Source organism: Enoplosus armatus, chromosome 14 (genome assembly GCF_043641665.1).
Source record: "Enoplosus armatus isolate fEnoArm2 chromosome 14, fEnoArm2.hap1, whole genome shotgun sequence".
Taxonomy (NCBI): Eukaryota; Metazoa; Chordata; class Actinopteri; order Centrarchiformes; family Enoplosidae; genus Enoplosus; species Enoplosus armatus.
The window spans coordinates 15102486-15122043 of NC_092193.1; the positions used below are offsets into that span (position 1 = coordinate 15102486).

A 19558-nucleotide genomic window follows, 5' to 3' on the forward strand; every position below is an offset into this window, starting at 1 on the left:
AATTAGCTTGTTTGTTTTAAAAATGACTTTCTTATCCATTGAATAAATCTAACAATAGGAATATAATAGCTTTGATCTTTTCTTCTATATTATATAAAAAAAAATGTAATTAAAAGCTGATACGTCAATGCTGTGTTCGCCACTTTCCGCTGCCCCCAAGTGACCCAAAAAACATTTTACTGCAGATTTAAATGTAAATATTCAAATTTAAAACAGCAAAAGCTCAAACTGCTATGTGTGAACAAAAAACATATTTAAGAGAACTGGAAAGGGACAGCTCTTCCCAGTGCTGAGCCAGTGGGCGGTGTTAACAGGTCATGTGACAGCTGTCGTCACTGTGGCCGCCATGTGGCTCTGGAGACCGTCAGTGTTGTTGGGTCTAGTGGGGAGCAGAGGAGTACTGAGAAGCATGGTAAGTATCTGGAGCACAGTAACAAATGTCTATCTCTTTATGTGTGCTGTGGCCAAAATATGTGCGTATCCGCTGCTGCCTGTATGCCGAACGACATGTGTAGGTCAGATTTAGGATTTTCTATTTTTAAATACGGTGTAACGGACAAATGGGTCCGATGTAGATGCAGCCGCTCATGCTAGCTTCGTGTAAAAAGGATACTGTTAGCATTCGAACGTCAGTTAAACGTTCAGGGACTCAATTTAATTAGCTAACGGTTAGAGTCAACGGTCGAGTCACGCAAATGTAACTGTAGCTTTTCTGTTTCTCTGTTATGAACGCGTGGCTGGTGTTGTTAGCTGGCTGTGCTGTAGCGTTAGCGCTGATATAACGTGAAGGCATAAGGATGCCGTTGAAGTTGCTAATAATCCGTGGTGATAATCAATAAACCAGGTGATGTAAATCCACGGTTTGTGCGTCATCATTGATTTCCTCGTTGTTACGCAAGGCAATTGTTAAAGCGGCGATTCGCTAACGATTTAACGTCAGATCTTCTCACTAAGTTTCTTGTTTTGGCTGTTCTGTCTCTCCTGCTCATGAGTGAGAGAGACCTTTGCTGCTGCAATGACCAAGTTCCCCCTCATGCAGGTGACTAATTGTGGGTGTTTCAGCCTAAAACTGTTCTGGATGTAGCTCAATTGAAGCTACATGAATTATGACTCAAATGGGCCAAAGTGCTCTGAGTGTCAAGGGCAGTGGTTAACTTCCTGATCTTTCTTCCCGTTTATCTGATTCATCTTAGGCTTGACTAATTTTTGCCCTTTGGTTTGTTTCCATGGACTTTAGCCCTACCTTCAGCTGTCTTACTCAATCGCACCCTCTCACCTATGTACCATTTTTTTTATTCTTCACCTCTACACAGTGTGCTCAGGTGGGAGACTGGCAGAGTGCCAAATCAATATACGAGTTCTCTGCCAAGGATATAGATGGCAATGAGGTGTCTCTTGAGAAATACAGGTAAAATATATGTATAACATAATTAATAATTAGTGACTTGCATAGAGTTTGAAGTGGATTACTTGCAGTTGTCATGTTTAAATTTCACAAATAAGCCATAGTTTGCAGAATTTTTTACTCAAAAATTAACAATAACAATACTTTAACAATAATCTTGTGTGTTCTGTTTTTCTCTGCCAGGGGGTATGTTTGCATCATCGTAAATGTAGCCTCTAAATGAGGAAAGACCAAGGTAAACTACACTCAGCTAGCGGGAATGCACGCCTCCTACGCTGAGAAAGGTTTACGCATCATGGGCTTCCCATGCAACCAGTTTGGAGGACAGGTAACAAGGATAAACTGATGACAACACAGCTTTTGTTTGTTTTATTTTCTTTATTTTGTGCTCTGTCACATGAATATATACACAACGCACATGACCCTTGAACTGTTAACCCAAACCTTTCCTCCAGATCACTGTTCTTTTTGAATAAAGTGACTGTCGGGATGGAGGCCATTTAAATAATTATACATTTTTGCATCATTCAATTCAAACAAGCATGTAAACTGCATTCTTGCGTGTTTTACATACATTCCTAAATGCTTTGTAAAGGTTTATTAGCTCAGAAAACTTTCCAATTTTCTTACTTTGATTTTCTTTGTATGGTCCAGGAGCCAGGGACTGATGCAGAGATTAAAGAGTTCGCCAAAGGTTACAACGCTGAGTTTGACCTCTTCAGTAAGATTGATGTGAATGGAGACAACGCTGACCCTCTGTGGAAGTGGATGAAGGTACAGCCCAAAGGCAAAGGAACCTTTGGAAAGTAAGTTATTGCCCTACGTCTCTGTTACGTTTCTTTGAGTTGGTTAGAATAACTGCTTAGACCCTGTGTGCTATATCATTAATGAGCTTTGTTTTCAGTACATCACTGTATTGAATGAGTTTCTGTTCATAAAAAGTGTGGACTGTGTATTTATATTCGTGTCATCCTGCAAAAAGAGCAACATAGTTAAAGGGGAAAAAAGATTATAACCTTATTCATAGTTATGGCCATAATTCCTGTTATATATATATATATATATATATATATATATATGAGTTCCCACAACTGATGGGAATGGTGGCCAAAACTACAAGAATAGGACCCATGTTGGTTCAAATAAATACACTGAAAGAGAGCCACATGTAAGTTGGAGATATATGGAGATACTGATAATGTTTTAATATATTTTATATTATTTATAATTTCTTAATAGTCCTTTTGTTTAGAATTCAGTAAGTGTTAAATTTGACTAACCTAACTGGGAAACGGGCTGTCGTTTATATCCGTAAGACCCTGGAATGGGAACATTGTGTCATACACATCCTGTTCAGTTTCTGTTACTTCATCTTACTACTTTCTTCCTATTCACTTTGGGTGAGGTTGTGAAATGTTTCACAATTTTTTTTTTTTCATCATTGAAGAGATTATCCTATCACTATCACCTCATTGCAACAGCCGACAGTGAGCTGGTGTTGAAAAGTTTGTTACTCAAAATGTCTTTCGAGTAACAACCATTCACTCCATGTAGGCTTAAAAGGTGGTGTTTGTGGCCCAAAAACCAACACACACCCCTGCTTGAGGACTGAGCCTGAAGCGATGCATTCAACCATATTTGGGTGAAAATACAAGTGTTATACTGAGCGTACAAATGCGCAGTGGAGAAGTTGATTGTGCTGTAGGAGTAGGCTGAGAAGTTATTCTATGAACTGAATAATTGGTTGTGTTGTAACAATTTTTTTTCTCTTTCCGCAGTAATATAAAATGGAACTTCACAAAGGTAATTTGCTATATATATATATATACTATCCCTTTTTAAGAAGCATCTTTGGTTAAAATTTTCTTTCCTCAGCTGCATGAAAAATATGTTATGCTAATATTTTGATGTGTTATTCCAGTTTCTGATCAATAGAGAAGGACAAGTGGTGAAGAGATACGGCCCAACAGAAGATCCCAGCGTAAGTGGCACTCGCTGTGCTTTTAGTAATATTTCTGTGCATGCTGTGAAATGTAGCACCTTTTCATGATGTTGGAGCATACAATGGTTTAGTTAGAACTTTGTTATGTAATCTCCACCCATGGGAGTTTATTCAGATAATTTGTTGCATTGTGTTTCTCGTAGTCTATGTTGATGTCGAGTGAAAGAAGACTATAAAAAGGATGGATTAAAAGGGTAGAAGAACTGGTGATTAATAATCATTGTTCAGATTTGTAGTGAACAGTTCATCTCTAAAATTTCAACTTATTTCTCTTTGCAGGCGGTGGAGAAGGACCTGCCTACGTACCTGTAATACTACTGTCTCCTATGTGTTTGTTTGACTCCTGACCTCTCCCATGGACTTCAGGGTACTGGTGTGTGTGTCTGGACCAGTGACGGCCTGTCTGTAAACCCAATATTGGGGAGGGCAGGCCTGATGATCCCCAGCGTGCAACTAACCTCCAGAACCCACCTGCACCAAACCCATAAGACCATGTGAGAGGACATTCACTCGTTACCCAGAGTAGAGGCACTTCACATCTTACTTCAAACTCAGAACAGCCATTCCTTTTTCCAACACAAATACCATCCAGTCCTCTCTGAATGTTAAGTGACAAGTTTGTTCATGTGTCAATGTCAGTTTTATGTAAGGACATACTATAAGATGCCATACAGTTCACTGATTTCTGAAAAGCTACTGATAATATTATTTAATCGTGATGAAATTGGAAAATAAATGCTGTACATTAATTTGTCAATTTAATTGCACCTATTAAAAGAATCTAATTTGAGCGATAGTCATGCTCACCTACTGGCTTTGTGAATGGTTACTATAGTGGTCTATTTATTGTCATTTCATGTTATTTGTTTGTGCAAATAGCCTATTTGTTTAGATAGATATTTTATAAGTGGTGCAAGGTTTTGCAAAGATACACATTATCGTTATCATTTATTTGGTTTGACATGTTTGACAAAATGTACATCATGACCTGAAACGGGTCTATAATATCCTAATAATTGCCCGGGAAGTTTCCTGGAAGTAGCTATGTAGAAATTGTAGGGAAAATAATAAGTTCCTCAAGAGAAAGAGTACGTTCAAACCAAACCAAAGTAAATATTAATGTATTCATTTATTATTGGAAAATATGTTGCATGGTATGCTTACTTGTAGACAAATTTAACATTTTCAAAGTTCAGCTAACCGGTGCTATGCACTGACTAAAAGAGACAAGGTTAGACTAGCCTTTCATAGGATTGAATTAATCGGAAGTGTACCAACTGAACAGGAAAATACGGACCCGTAAGATGAAACGTTTCCATGTAGATGTAGGTTTTAAAGCACTTTATCCTACGGCTACACTGTGGAAGCCATTTGGAGCAAAATGGATTAAAACAGACAAGATAAAAACATTAACTTGTCTCAAGTCAAAAAATGTAGTAGCCTCCATCATAATTCTGACTTGACAGTAAGTCATAATTTCCATTTATCTCGTAACTTTGTGGTGGTGAGTATTTTTATTTTCATGACGACTATTTTTGAGATTCCATACTACTCCCCATTAAATAGAGAACCTGATTAAATATGAGATGAAAATGTAGAAAATGGCTCGTATGACGATGTTAAACGGTTTCTCTTGTGGGGTTAGGAGGATGATGCTGTAGCGGCACGCGCATCAGCCGTTGCGTGAGGTAGATGACTCACAGTAGCGGCAGAGATGATCAGCACCGCTGGCTCTGAACGTGTCACCGCGTTTACCCATATAGAGCGACAAATACACATTAATGGAGTTATGTAGTCTGTAATTGTAGCAGTAAAAACCGAAGAAGGGGAAATGACGGGATTATTGGATCGTTTCGAAGCAGCGCATACCGCCACGTCGTGTTCTCATTGAGGAAGGAAACGGCTGCGCGTCGTCGTCAGGAACCGTCCGGGAGATGGACGGGTGGACTGCGGAAACCGGGGATGACGGGAGGACGAGTGAGGAAGCGGCCGCCGACCTCTGTCTGCAGCTTGACCTGGGGGACACCGGTTCGTATGTCTTTCAGTTGGCGTTAGAGTTATTTATTGTCTGTCAGCGACGAATAGTCCCATCATTGTGGTGGGCTCATTCAGACAGCTGCAGGTGAACGGAGGTGCACTGCAGATAGAAGTTACACATAAGTGGGCAGCATCCTACTATACAGTCATGTCAGTGTAGCTCGGCACATTGACTACAATTGGAAAAAAAGATATTTACCATTAAAGCAGACACAGAAGATTGCAGTTGGAGGAACCTAAACTGTGGAAATGAATAATAAATTGCTTGCTTAGATAACAGTGTCAAGATTCAAGTCACTGCTGCTCTGTTGTAAATGGCCCACAGTGTCAGTGGCTCACTGCAGGCTGGCACCAGCACAAGGTGCACACTGTCACAGTCACCCTCACCAGACCTGATAAAGTGGAGCTGCAGTGTTACATCTTACCTAAACGAGTGTAGAGCTATTTACTTGTAGGGTATTCACACACATTCATACAGAAGTCATTTGTATGTACAGCAGCCACTATATTGAACACACACTGTGGTCTCTCAGGTGTCATGTTGCTCCTCCCCTCAACCTCTATCTGTCTTCATAATTCTTACCATCTCTCTCTTCCTCTTCCCAGCTAAATCTGAAGAGTGCTTTACATAATCTGGTGTGGGTACTAATCCCGCGTGGGTACCAATTCCAAGCATCGCTGTGGATGTCACGGCTACAAATATGACAGAAGATGCATGACAGGTTTATGATAATTACCGTATGTGCAAATGTTAAAGAAAGAAAGCAAATGCGGTCCTCATCAGTTTAGCAGGTCCAACATTTGCATGTGGGTTCTCATGTATACGCAGTTTACGTTGGATGTTTGTGCACACATGATTATTATTAAATCCACCAGATTATACTTGTGTGCAGTGAGCCTCGCGGCATAAAAATCTACTCCTGCGTTTAGCGTCACATTAATGTCACAGCAACAGGCCGCCACTTTCTCAGCGGGGGGATATCTAATCCTCTTTACTATGACACACACACACAGGCCTTAAGGCATACTTCTGTTAACATTGGCAGAAAATGTTTCATTACGGGAATATCTAAGTGAGCTTTCAGTAAATATGCATTTCCTTACGTTCAAAACAAACCTCAACAGGTAATGTGTTTCTCACATAGTAATCAGACATGCTACAATGAGTTTGTCCTGTTTGTTGCTTGCAGCTCAGTGACACATTATTCTGGCCTGACCCTAATCCCACAGAGACTCTTTGTGTTTGCGTCTGCCACAGGATACTCCTTCTCATTGTTATACCCGACAGGCTTTGGTGCAGCGTTAATCTGCAGGTTACAGGTGTGGCCAGCTGCGTGTGTCCTGTCACTGCATGAAAGGGCCCAAAAGAAACAAAGAAATCAGTGAAATTATGAAAACCCACTTATTTTTGTTTCTGCAGTTGCATGGTGTCTGTAGTTAGGTCAGTCGGTCCATCACTTTGGTTCAGACTGAAATATATCAACACATATTGGATGCATTGCCATGAAATTTACAACAAACATTCATGGTGCCCAGAGTTAAAAAAAAAAAAAATTACAATTAATTGATTCTAATCACGCAACCCCTGACTTTTCCTCTAATGCCACCATGTGGTTCAGTATGTGGTTTTGAGTGAAATGTCTCAACAACTATTGGATGGATTGCCATGACATTTGGTACAGACATCCATGTCTCCCTCATGATGAATTAGAATAAATTTGGTGACTTGTAGTCTAGCGCCATCATCAGGACAAAATTTTGATTTACAATAAACCAATATTTTGTGGTGTATGATCAAATATCTGCGAAACGAATGACATTCCCATCAGCCTCAGCTGTACTTTTTGTTAAGTGCTAATTAGCAAATGTTAGCACAATAGCATGTTTAACTAAAATGGTGAACATTGTATCTGCTAAACATCAGCATGTTTGCATTATCATTGTGAGCATTTTTGCATGCTGATGTTAGCATTTAGCATCACTGTGCCTAAGAACAGCCTCACAGAGCCACTAGCATAGTATCGGTACACGTGTACATGACTCCAGAGGACCGTACTAACTTGCTGTTGTCAGGATTTTTAATCAAATATGCTGCATATTGTTTTTGTTTTTTTTAAGAATTAAGATTATATGATTCTTGTATTATGTTTGCATCTACTGACCCACCAACAAGATGTCATTATTATTATACATTATATTGTATTTCAACTGTTATTGTGTTCTGTCGCGCCTTAGTGCTGTACTTTAACATGGCTTAAAGATTCATTATCCGTGCTCTGTCAGCTGCACTTCCTTAATCTTCAACCTCACATGACCTGAAATTTAGCATGATGAAGTAGTTTGTAGTACTATGAAGTACTATGAACTGTATCTTTTCCCATTCATTCCTTTCTTCCTGCTCTCTTCTCCTTGTTTATATACTGACACAGTCGAGTTCCGTCCTTCATGTCAGTGGGAAAGATTCTTCCAAATCCTCATATGTGATTGGCTGGCGATGTGATCTGGAGACTTTAGCCAATGGCAACACTCAGATTAGGGAGGAAGTCAATCCAATAGACTTTTTACCTTCTAGGTACAAATCTCACTGATCCAGGAATAGAAAACGGTGACTGCACTCTGCAGTGGTCTGTTTTGGTTTAGCCAGGAGTTTTTGCTGCATGTCTCTTGTTTTTCTGGATTATCAAACAATTGGTAACCTGTAGGCACTGAACTCTTCTGCTGGTGAGTTGACCACCAATTTATTTGGAACAACGAATTTATCTAAAATAATCTCACCACAAGGTCCATTAGTAGCTGATCTGGAGCTTTCGATTGTATCACGCACTCTTGCTCAGCAGATTGCGTTTTCCCCAGTTGTCATTGAATTATATATGTTCCACTTTTCTGTGCACTTTGAGATATTCAAATATAGATCAGATATTTTATGGTGATGATTGTACATGATTTATAAAATCATAGGGAATTTATCTTCAGCTTCTATGTTTGGAGAGTATTCCTTGTCTCAGAGGGGCTAACTTGGTTAAATAAATGTTAAGTAAATAAATTTGAATTAAAATGGTTGATTGTGCTGTATGAACAGTGTCATGTACTCCTTACGATGGCTTAAATTTATCTGTGTAACCATCGCCAACCCAATTGTGAGTTTGATGCCAAAGTTGGCATTCCCAGCTAAATCATTAATTGCTAAGTAATGTACCGATGTGGACACCTCTCAACCTTCTTCACCTTCTCTCTCTGTCTCTGTCCACAGATTCAGCCAAGAAGTCTCAGATAACAGAGGTGAGAGGCTACTTCACACTATACACCCGTCTGTCTCTGTTGCTTTCTTCTTTCCATTCTTTCATCTGTATTGGTTTTCTGCATGGTTCAATTCCATGTGACCTCTGATGGGACAACATGCAATATTTTCAGTACCTATATCACGTATACACTTCTCTTTTTCAGATGCCGTCCCCATTCGGAGCGGGCCCAGCCCATGAGAAAAAGATTGGCCACAGGAGGGTAGATGCCTCTGGAGAGACAACATACAAGAAGGTAGCCTTGTCCTCTTCATCTGTCTCTCTATTTGTCTTTTGTCTTAAATACTGTTTGTAGGTTTGCTTGGCGTCACGATTTCACTTTACTTTCCACCCACACCTTACTCTGTTGTTCTTTTCTCTGTTCTCCGCCTCCAGACCACCTCCTCTGCCTTGCAAGGGGCCATCCAGCTGGGCATTGGATATACTGTCGGCAACCTCAGCTCCAAGCCTGAGAGAGATGTGCTGATGCAGGACTTCTACGTGGTGGAAAGCATCTTCTTCCCCAGGTGCGTTGGTATGAGTGGATGTGTGTTTACGTTTACACGCGCGTGACAGGTATCTAATGTAACCTTTTATCTTCTGTTACTCTTCCCCGTCTTGCTCCACACAGTGAGGGCAGTAACCTCACTCCGGCCCACCACTTCCCAGACTTTAGGTTTAAAACCTATGCCCCTGTGGCCTTCCGCTACTTCCGAGAGCTGTTTGGGATCCGACCAGATGACTACCTGGTGAGATATTTATTTCCTGAGGCATTGAGAGTATTTTAATGTCTTATAAAGTGCTGTGAAAGTGAAATGTTCTCTGTTACATAGAGCTTTTGCTGTGACGCTAACATTTACACATCACACATAATTATTTGCTTTAGAACACCTGATAGTTAACTAGCTGTTAGCACCCTACTGTTTTGTTGTAATATTTTTCATTATTGTATTCAATTCATAATATTAATTATATAGTCAGACTAGAACCATATTGAGGCAGTGTATGTGGGTATTATACATTATACTAATTATTATACAACAGTGATTTATATTACAATTTGCTTGTCTATGACCACAAAAAGAAAGATCTAATGATAATGATATTTTTCAATTTGCATTTCATATGTAAATACATAATTTTTTGATGTATATTGGAGTGAAACATTCCCCATGCCGCACCAGATCTCTACTGCTGTGAGGATGAACATTAAACACCCTCACACATAAAAAGAACTGTGCACTCACAAACATAAAAATAAAAGTTGCACATGTCCTCATATATTTTGCATGTGAGTCTGCACACATACACTCACACACACACACGCGGTAACATGTTCTCAGCTGAACGTTTAAGCTCACATTCTACCTGTGCCAGAGAGAGATTAGCAGACTAAAGCTTTCTTTTTTAAACTCCAAGTAGTGGCAGCAGACAGTCAGAGAGTGGCCATGTGTTTGTGTTGGTGGTGGAGGGGTGGGTGCACTGTGTAGACTAAGCCTTAGAAAATTTAATTACTTTGTTAGGCAAATTAACTACAAACATTGAGCACTTTTTCTACTTTAAGTCTCCATATTCCAACCAACTTCATTAGAACTGTTTTAATTATTTACAAAGTCTTTACGGCTCTACATCACTGGAAGACATTCAGTGTAAATTTAAGCCCGCTGATGCTATTGGAGTGATTATGTTGAGCTGCTATGTATGCAGTTTGATATGATTCACCTCAGTTTGACATCATTCCTGCTAGTGCACACGGTATTCAGCACCAGCAAGAAGTGGGTGAAATTAACATTTCCACAGTTAAGTTAGTCACTTCAGTGTAGTTACTGATACTACATCAAGGTGTAAATGCCATAAAGGACAGTTTAAACTACTCTAGATGTGTAATTATTTCCACCCACACCCAGAACGCCTTTTAGTACGTGTGTGTATACTCACTTGCACTTTAAAACAAAGTTCCCTTTTTGCTGCTGATGAGCAGTGCCATGTGAGTGGGTAGATGGATTAATCTTTTGGTTGGCTATTTGAAAGCTTGGTTGGATCCAACAGTAAAAGTGCTATGCAGCCCTGCAGTACCCATGAAATGTTAAATTCAGGATAATATTACAAGCTCGGATGAAATAAACATCTCACATAAAATTACATTTTCAAAAACCTTTAACAGAGGGACAGACTGTAAGCTCAAAAATGAAAAAAGTCTGCTTTTATGGCTGTTGTACTTTATGTCGAAACAGGGTTTTTAGAGATTTTGGAGGTCAGATTGTCAATCTTTGTTCGTTCCACTGTGTCTCTGTTTTGCCTAGTATTCTCTATGTAATGAGCCACTGATCGAGTTGACCAACCCAGGAGCTAGTGGCTCCATATTCTACGTAACCCGCGACGACGAGTTCATCATCAAAACTGTTATGCACAAAGAGGCGGAGTTTCTACAGAAGCTCCTTCCTGGATACTATATGGTAAGTCACACCGAGCCCCTCATTCATCATAAGCATCACTTCAATAGCCATTTCCAAATTGTTAGTTAGTACATGTTACATTTTCAATATATGTGTTATTTGGTTTTGTTTTGTTGTAGGGTGTCTATTCAGAGATTTAGATGTGTGGGTGTCGGGTGATTGTGTACATGAGTGCGTGCTTAAGAGCAACGCAGCTGAAAACTAGTCATCTTTATCCTCTTTATCTTACCCCCCGGTGTTGGCCCCGGTCAGCAGTGACGGCAGCAGGTGGCTTTGTAATAGATATTAGCAGAGAGGTTGTACCTGAACGAGACCCGGGCTAAGTACTCCTTAACAGGTTAAGCATGCACACAAGAATGGACTGAGGCCTGTGGCTGGGTCACGCTGTCTGACAGGTGCATGGCTCTGCGGCTGAAACACATGGACTTGCATGCCTTATTACCAAATAATGTACCATATTTCTTTCCCTCCCTCTTTCCCTATGTCTGCTCCAGAACTTGAATCAGAACCCCCGGACGCTGCTGCCAAAGTTTTTTGGCCTCTACTGCGTCCAGTGTGGGGGCAAGAACATCAGAGTTGTCGTGATGAACAATATTTTGCCACGCTCTGTACGCATGCACCTCAAGTTTGATCTGAAGGGCTCCACATACAAGAGGCGAGCATCCAAGAAGGAAAGAGAGAAGTCCAAACCCACTTTTAAAGACCTGGACTTTCTGAGTGACGTACCTGACGGCCTCACTCTGGACCAGGACACGTACAGCGCTCTGGTCAAAACTCTGCAGAGAGACTGCCTGGTGAGAAAGACAAGAGGGAAGAGATGGATGAACAGTAGATTAACACTGGGCAATTCATTTTATTTTAACAAAGAGAGCACAGCCAACTACACATCAACTATTTAACTATTTGCTCAGTAGCTGACTCATACTGTAAGTAAGTTTCTCAGCTTGGAAAATATTTTTGAAATATCATGTATGTGTTTCACATCAGGTTCTGGAAAGTTTTAAGATTATGGACTACAGTTTGTTGCTGGGGGTCCACAACAAGACCCAAGCAGAGCGGGAGCGTCAGTCTCAGGGCTCGCCCGCAGGAGGCGGGGATGAAAAGAAGCGCGCAGCTCAGAGAGCCTTGTATTCTACCGCTATGGAGTCTATACAGGGAGGCTCCACATGCAGGGACACACTGGACCATGACGACACGTAAGTCACCATTTTATAGAGTTTGCCTTTATCGTCACATTACATTTACAAATGATGGTAATGTCCTCTTCTTTGTTTGCAGTATGGGTGGTATTCCAGCTGTGGGTGTTAAAGGGGAGCGCCTGCTGCTGTTCATTGGAATCATTGACATCCTGCAGTCCTACAGGTAGGCAGCAACACATTCAGAGGTTAGAGCTTCTGCACTAAGCATCAGGATTCGTGAGAAATGTGGTTTTAATTTAAAAAGACACACAAACACTAACACCTTTTCATGGTGACGAATCCAAAGTATCAAAGTTAATTTAATGATGATATATTGGTGTTTAAAGTGTCCTACATTTCACTTTAAACCTCTACTGCTGTCTCAGTCTGAGGTACTGCGTAAGGTTGCACTTGTCATTTCAGTCTGCCTTTCAGTCTGGACACTTCAGGATACATTAAATGTTGTATTTTAAAGTTGTATTTTTCTCTGGCTTCAAAGTCAGGAAATGATTAGGTTTAGGCTCATTGTAATCCAGGCATTATGTGTCTGCAAGGAATATTAAAAGATAGAGATCATGGGGGAAAAGCAATCCCAGACATGTTTTTAAATAAATACAAATGGAGGAGACACTTAACAGCTGTTGTCAGGATAAGCGTTGACGTAAGAAATGTGTGTGTGTGGTGCCTGGCATAAAATCCACATCTTAAAATGCACTGCAAGTGGGACTGTAGCTGGCGATTCAGCACTGAGTTACCAGGTAACCACAGTAAGTAACTGAATGAGTTTAACTAAATAATTGAATCGTCTTGTCTGACAGAATGATCAAGAAACTTGAGCACTCTTGGAAGTCCCTCATCCATGACGGGGTGAGTAGCTTTCACATAACAGTTATGTAACTGTCTGTATCCAAGCAAAACAAACCTCACTGAACCATATTTTGGCCTTATTTTGTCACTATGTCTGTCTTTTATGTAACAAGCACCTTGAATGCCATTGTGTATGAAAAACGCAATATCATTCATTGCTGCCTCCACCCCCCCACAGGACACAGTATCAGTTCACAGACCTGGTTTCTATGCTGAGAGGTTCTACAAATTCTGCAGCACCACTGTCTTCAGGAAGAGCAGCTGTGAGTTTACAGATGTGCATGAGCCATATACTCCTGTAGTGCGTTGTGTTTGATGACAACAATGCCATTTACTTTTTGGAATAAGAGTACATGTAAACGATGTCCTGCCTTCACAGCACTGCGATCGTCTCCATCTAAGAGAGGACGAGGGGCTCTCTCCATGTCCAAGTCCAGTGCTGGAACAGGTTCAGCCGGACAGCGTCCCTCCGTGAGTGATGACAGGCAGGAAAACCTGGACAACTTGGAGAACCTACGAGGAGCCCGCAGCTTCCCCATGCTAGAGGACAACGGTAGTTTATCGCTTGTGTCCACAATGATATACAGTCACAACGTGTTACACTCAGGGTTCATTAGAGGTGAAGTGAAGTGAAAGTAGGACATCTAATATCAAACACCTAAACCCAGTAGTATAGGATTGTTTGGCCATGTGGCAGTAGCCTTCATCAGTGTTCAGGAAGGTTAGCTGCCCTCATCAAAGCTAGTGAGGAAATGTCTATGCAACATGCAAAAGCTGCTTGAATAAAATAGTAAAAAATAAAGAGTGAACTGGTGAGTGCTGGTTTTCTCTTGTTACATTGAGTCTTTCTGACACACTATTAGAGCTCCATTTTCTCCTTAAATGAAATGAAGTGAGCCTTTGTGGATCCCTGTGGAGCAGATGTATAGTAGCAACAGAACTAAGTTGTGTTGTGAACATCAACACTCATAAATGGGGTAAGAAATGAACAGACTGTGACCACATTAAGAAAAGGTTGTGCAACCAATCCAAACCTTGTAAATGTCAAACAAGTGAATATAAATGTCCTGATCACATGTACAGCTTTGAGTGCATTGGCTGTGTAGTGTTGTACATTTAGATGGCTCGGTTTGCTTGAATGAAAGGTTTGAAGGACACACAAATATTTAATTTGATTATGCCTGATTTTCTTAAAGAAATTAAATTCTCTTTATTGTTTTGTGTATTTTCATCTCTCACATATATTTATATATTTCTTGGTTAATTATGCATATTAGGGAGAGAGCCACCCTGCACCCCTCCTTCCTTTGAAGATGCTACCACAGCTTCTATCGCCACCACGCTCTCCTCTAACAACTCCTTACCAACCACCCCCTTCGATACACCAGAGCACCCGCGCTTCAGGAAACAAATGCATTCCCCAAGTGTGGCCAGGTGAGAGGAATCACATGAATATGCAGTGATGTATCTATAATGATGATATTCTGTCAAAATAATGTACTGTGTGCGCTGTCCTTCCCTACTGATATCATACCCTGTATCGTCCTGTGTACTTTCAGGTCACAGAAAGTTGAGGTTCATTGGGAAAAGCAGGACACTATAACAGTGGAGGTGGAGCTCAGGTACACACAGCAATACAGAAGCAGCACAATGTTGGTAGTTGCCTGTGTAACACTATTTAACAGTGTTCTTTCTCTTGCTTCACACAGTAAAATCCCAAAGAGCACGGAGCTCACACAGTTGACAGAAATGACTTCCCCCAGCCATCTGTCTCCTGATCATCCGCCGCGTGTCATTGCTTCATCCAGCCCTCCCTCTATTAGTCCATCCTCGGCGTGTTCCTCCTCCACCCTTCCTCCTTCCTTTGTGTCTTCCTCCTCCGCTGCTCAATCAGCTGGCCACTCGTCCTCCACACTTGCTTCGTCCATCCGTCCATCCACCAAACCACTAACTTCTCCCACAGCTGCTCAGTCTTTCGCTCTTTCTTCTCCAATCTATCGTCCTGCTGCGCAACCCACACTTCTCACTTCAGCTCAGAGCGCCTCCGCCCTCCCTCCTACCTCGGCGTTTACTCCCATCTGCCCTGCGTCTCCTCACTCCTCCACCCACAGCTCTTCTCACCATCTCCCCTCGACCCCTCCCTCCTCCCACCCTCCGAGCCCCCAGGTGCCTCAGCAGGCGCCACGTACATCGTGCAATCAGCTATCGGTGTCCAGCAGCCACAACTCACTGGATGGGGAGGTGCCTGTGTCTGACATCTACTTTGTAAGTCCCCATTAACATGTGTCAGTGCTTTGGTTTTGTTTTGTTTTGCTCAGGATGTTAAAAATGAGATAATAAGCCAGTTTCAATGTGGTGAAACAAAAGAAAATGAGCTGCAAGGTGAACTGCCAAGAGCCTAGAAAACAGACAAAACAAGACCTCAAATCTGATTTGATTTTGAAGGCTTTTTATGTAACAATAGAGGATGATTTTAACCTTCAGCTAAGGATGTAATGTATGACTGCAAACACTCTACGAAGCTCTCTTCGGTGTTGTTTTGTTGTCAGTCCTCTTCCAGAGAGTAAAGATCATTCTTCCTCTGTTTTTCTTTGATCTACTGGGTCTCCTGCAGTGGCCCAGTCAAGACAGCGTGGTAGAGTTATGATGGTGAGGGGTGTGTGTGTGTGTGTGTGTGTGTGTGTGTGTGTGTGTGTGTGTGTGAGTGTGTGTGTGTGTTGCAGGGTGCACGTACTATTGTATGGGGTTGTTCTTGATGTCCAAAATGCTTTTTTTCCAGAGCACGAGGCTGCCACCAGTCATAGTTCATGCTTTCGAGTGCATCAGCAAAACATTGGGGTTGTCTTTCCTGCACAGCATGATGTGTTTATATCTGTCAATCTGCATTCATGTGCCCTGTCAATCATGCACAGCTCTCCATAATCCTCTCTGTCTCTGTGAATCTTTTGTTACAGTACATTATAGCGTTCACTCTCCATTCTCCACTTTCTCTCCTTTATCATAACGGCTTCTCTCATCTCACATCCTCCCTCGTCTTTCTCCTCCGTTGTATAATAACTCATTCAATTCCCTTTATTTTCCTGCGCACACATTACATGCATTTGTGTGTTTATATGTGTGTGTGTGTGTGTCCATCCATCAGTATGCAGATGGCAGATATTGGGTGTACTCTCCGGTTCTCGGCCGCCGTAAGCTAAACTCTAGCTCGAGTTACAATGTAAGTCTCCACCAAAGTAGTCACAGTCGTTTGTGATGTTAGGAGATGTTCCCACGCATCACTGGTAACTGTTCCACTGGGACTGTCACACGCACAGCTGCTTATGGATTTTCAGAAGTGCTTCAAAATAAAGCTACAGTGCATTTCACATGACTTATTTAGTGTTAAAGTCTGCAAAAAAAACCACTGCATATTAATAACTGCAACTTCTGAAGGCCCATGTGCATTTAAATGGAGCATGCATCTGCATGTAACATGTTACCAGTAAATGGTCATTTAAATGTTTAAGGATCCTTGATCTACATTTAGTAAGTTAACTGTAGCTTGTAGTGGCTTTGTGCTTTTAGGGATCCCTCAAGCTTCTGCTCTGTAGCACTCAGGTAGCACAGAGGAGCTGACAAGCTCATTAGTGTTGTAAGCGCTTGACTAGAATGAAGTCTCCCTTTCTGGCGATGGAAATCACCTGATAAAGCTGCGCTTGGAACATTTTAAAACCCCTGAAAATGTGATTTCAAATATTAAGTATTTCTGTAATCATTAAATATTAATGACTAAATAAGTGACAAAATTAACGTTTGGGGAAGAAACATTCTTAATTATTTAGTTTAATTATTTTATTTATTATTTTATTTATTATAAGTTTTACCTTCAAAAACTCTAATAGCTAATCTGCTCCATCGGGACTGTGTGGGTGTGGTTTGATCAGATGGGATTGACAGCGCTGGCAACGTAATCAAACAACCCCACAGCTGTCATCAGGTTTTGATTGAAATGTGTTTAAACTCTAATTAGTGCACAGAAGTGTGTGAGATCACCTGTTTCCAATGTAGTCCCACCAATTTAGAGAAAAAGGCTAAAATATCAATCCAGAAATCACTGATGTGAAACAACCAAAACTCCTCGGACATTGTTGACAGAAAATGTTGTGTTTATTGAGGATCCCATCTGTCAAAATAAGACGCTGATTGAGAAAATATGCTTTCAGGGTCTTTAAAGTGAAATTACACCAATGTTAGCCAGAATATCCAGAATATGTCATCACAGACTGATTGTGAGCACACGAGTGCAGTTGAAAAATTCATCTTGATGCTGTTTGGCGCTCCCAACATGCAAAACTGCACCACGCAGCTTCAAACTATTCAGTGTTCTGAGGAATGTCTTTATGATGTATCTTTCCCAAACTCCTCTCTTATCTTTCTCCTCTTGTCTCCTTTCTGCTGCTGTTGCCCTCTGCTGGCTGTATGTGACAACAGCAGACTCAGGAGGACCGGGGCTGGGTGTACTCTCCTCTGCACTACGGCTCAGAGTCCAGAAGGGGCTCAGACGGGGAGAGTGAGACAGTAAGCGTACAGTTCATTCATTATTTATCAGAGGATGACTGAATAAACAGTTTGCTATTCTCCTGCTAGCGTTTGTCCTACTTATCCCTCTTTATCTGCCTCTCTGCTCTTCCAGTAACTCACAGTGGAGACAGCAATGATGAGTGGAGCCAGAGGCTGTCTCCATATCCAGAAGCTGGGAGGTTTTACTAACACAGCCACCAGGACACTATGAGAATTAATGCTGGTCGCCCAAGCTGCGTGTGGAAACCTGCTTTGCCAACAGAGACTAAAGGAATGAATTAAAGTATACAACAATGCAATCATGCATACACTCACATAAATTTAAACAAACAGACGTATCAAAATATTATGCAAAAGAAATCATAAAGCATCAATTCCTGGACAATCTGACTGACATCAAGCAGAGAAATGAACTTAAATCACGTGGTACAATCAGCTGAGTGGCACTGTGGATGATTTTGCTGGCTGTCCTGCTGTTTTTAGTGTTCATGAGTCACGCTGCACTGTGCTAGCTCTGGCTATGCAATATGGATGTACACCTTAGTGATTTCTCTTTTTGACTAATTGCATAAGTACTTCAGAGTTTATTCATGCATTTATTTTTCACTATGGGCATGTCAAAGCTGTATATGACTTTATTTTTAGCACTTTATCAATGTACATGTGGCTGAGGTCGTCTGAAATCAAATATGTTCTGTTGTTTTGTCATCAGTTGCTGTTTGAAAACACTCACTAAAACACACAGTTAATGTTTTGTGTGCTGTGTGTGCGCAGTGTTCAGTTTTTCCAGTGGTGCGGTCCACTTCAGAAACTTTGATCTGACAATGAATGGTTGTGTTCAAAATGCCTTATTAAGGAATCCATTTTCATAACTGTTTTTGATATTTCGGTCACATGTAATCATTAAAAAATATATAAACATAGAGTATTTTATTGTGAGAAAATACCAAATCTTTAAAGCAGATATAGCAACCATGCATTTACACCTTTTCAGGATTTACAACCAAGAGATCAAAAGAAAACAAAAGAAAAAAAGTATTATATGGTCTTTTGTGAATTGTAGATAAACTCTCTGTGTGCAAAGCACATGCATGTAAGTCTGTACTTGCCCTTATGTCTTCGTGTGTGCATGTGTTTGCATGCAGATTGATGTGTGATTGGGAGACATGTAAGTGTAAGATTTTTCTGTCCTGCCTATTTGTCAAATTGTCAAAAGGTGTAACTTCCATGTGTTGTTAAAGGCCGTGAAAGTCTGAACCAGCTATATGCATGTTGGCTGTGTGAGAAAAATGAAACAGATACAGTCTTTAATGAACCAATCGAGCTAAACTAAAATAACCTCAGTTTTCTATACAGTTTAGTAAAAAAAGTAAACCCACTGTTGCCACAGACAGTACCTTCCTTCTTCCACATATGGTGATAGTTGTTGCAACAAGACTGACCATACGAGATAAGCACTGCTGTAACCGATTACTGTATTATTTGAGTCTGCTGAAGCTAACCTGCCTGTTTGTAGGCAACAGTGTTTGTAGCTCATCACTGTGTAAAAGAAAATAAAGATTATATTGTGTAAAAATTTTTTTTTATATTTTTCTAAAATAACCCCATTCACAGCCCAGCTGAAAATGAGAATATCTTTTAGTTGTGAAATGTTATTTGCATAATTGGCCCACTAGATGGCGCCACAGTGTCTCAGAAAGTGTAGTTCTTCAGTGGAATCTCACACAGTACTTTGGGCTACTTGAAAATTCAAGACTCTTAGTTGCAGTGTAAAA

The 19558-nt window shown here is 40.8% G+C and overlaps 2 protein-coding genes across 2 annotated transcripts; both read left to right on the forward strand.

Annotated features, from left to right (window-relative positions):
* Positions 1 to 346: 346 nt before the first annotated feature.
* LOC139296028 (phospholipid hydroperoxide glutathione peroxidase-like) lies at positions 347 to 4193 on the forward strand. The gene is made up of 7 exons (XM_070918284.1): positions 347 to 412; positions 1314 to 1408; positions 1589 to 1733; positions 2060 to 2211; positions 3184 to 3208; positions 3327 to 3386; positions 3687 to 4193. The coding sequence occupies exons 1-7, from the start codon at positions 347 to 349 to the stop codon at positions 3717 to 3719; spliced, it is 576 nt and encodes a 191-aa protein (XP_070774385.1). The 3' UTR covers positions 3720 to 4193.
* A 1148-nt stretch (positions 4194 to 5341) lies between these two features.
* On the forward strand, positions 5342 to 18940 carry LOC139296415 (phosphatidylinositol 4-phosphate 5-kinase type-1 gamma-like). The gene is made up of 18 exons (XM_070918816.1): positions 5342 to 5435; positions 8695 to 8723; positions 8889 to 8978; positions 9119 to 9249; positions 9354 to 9471; positions 11026 to 11178; positions 11673 to 11972; positions 12166 to 12374; positions 12457 to 12540; positions 13175 to 13223; positions 13402 to 13486; positions 13603 to 13776; positions 14501 to 14657; positions 14783 to 14845; positions 14933 to 15488; positions 16366 to 16440; positions 17694 to 17780; positions 18929 to 18940. The coding sequence occupies exons 1-18, from the start codon at positions 5342 to 5344 to the stop codon at positions 18938 to 18940; spliced, it is 2466 nt and encodes an 821-aa protein (XP_070774917.1).
* The last annotated feature ends 618 nt before the right edge of the window (positions 18941 to 19558 follow it).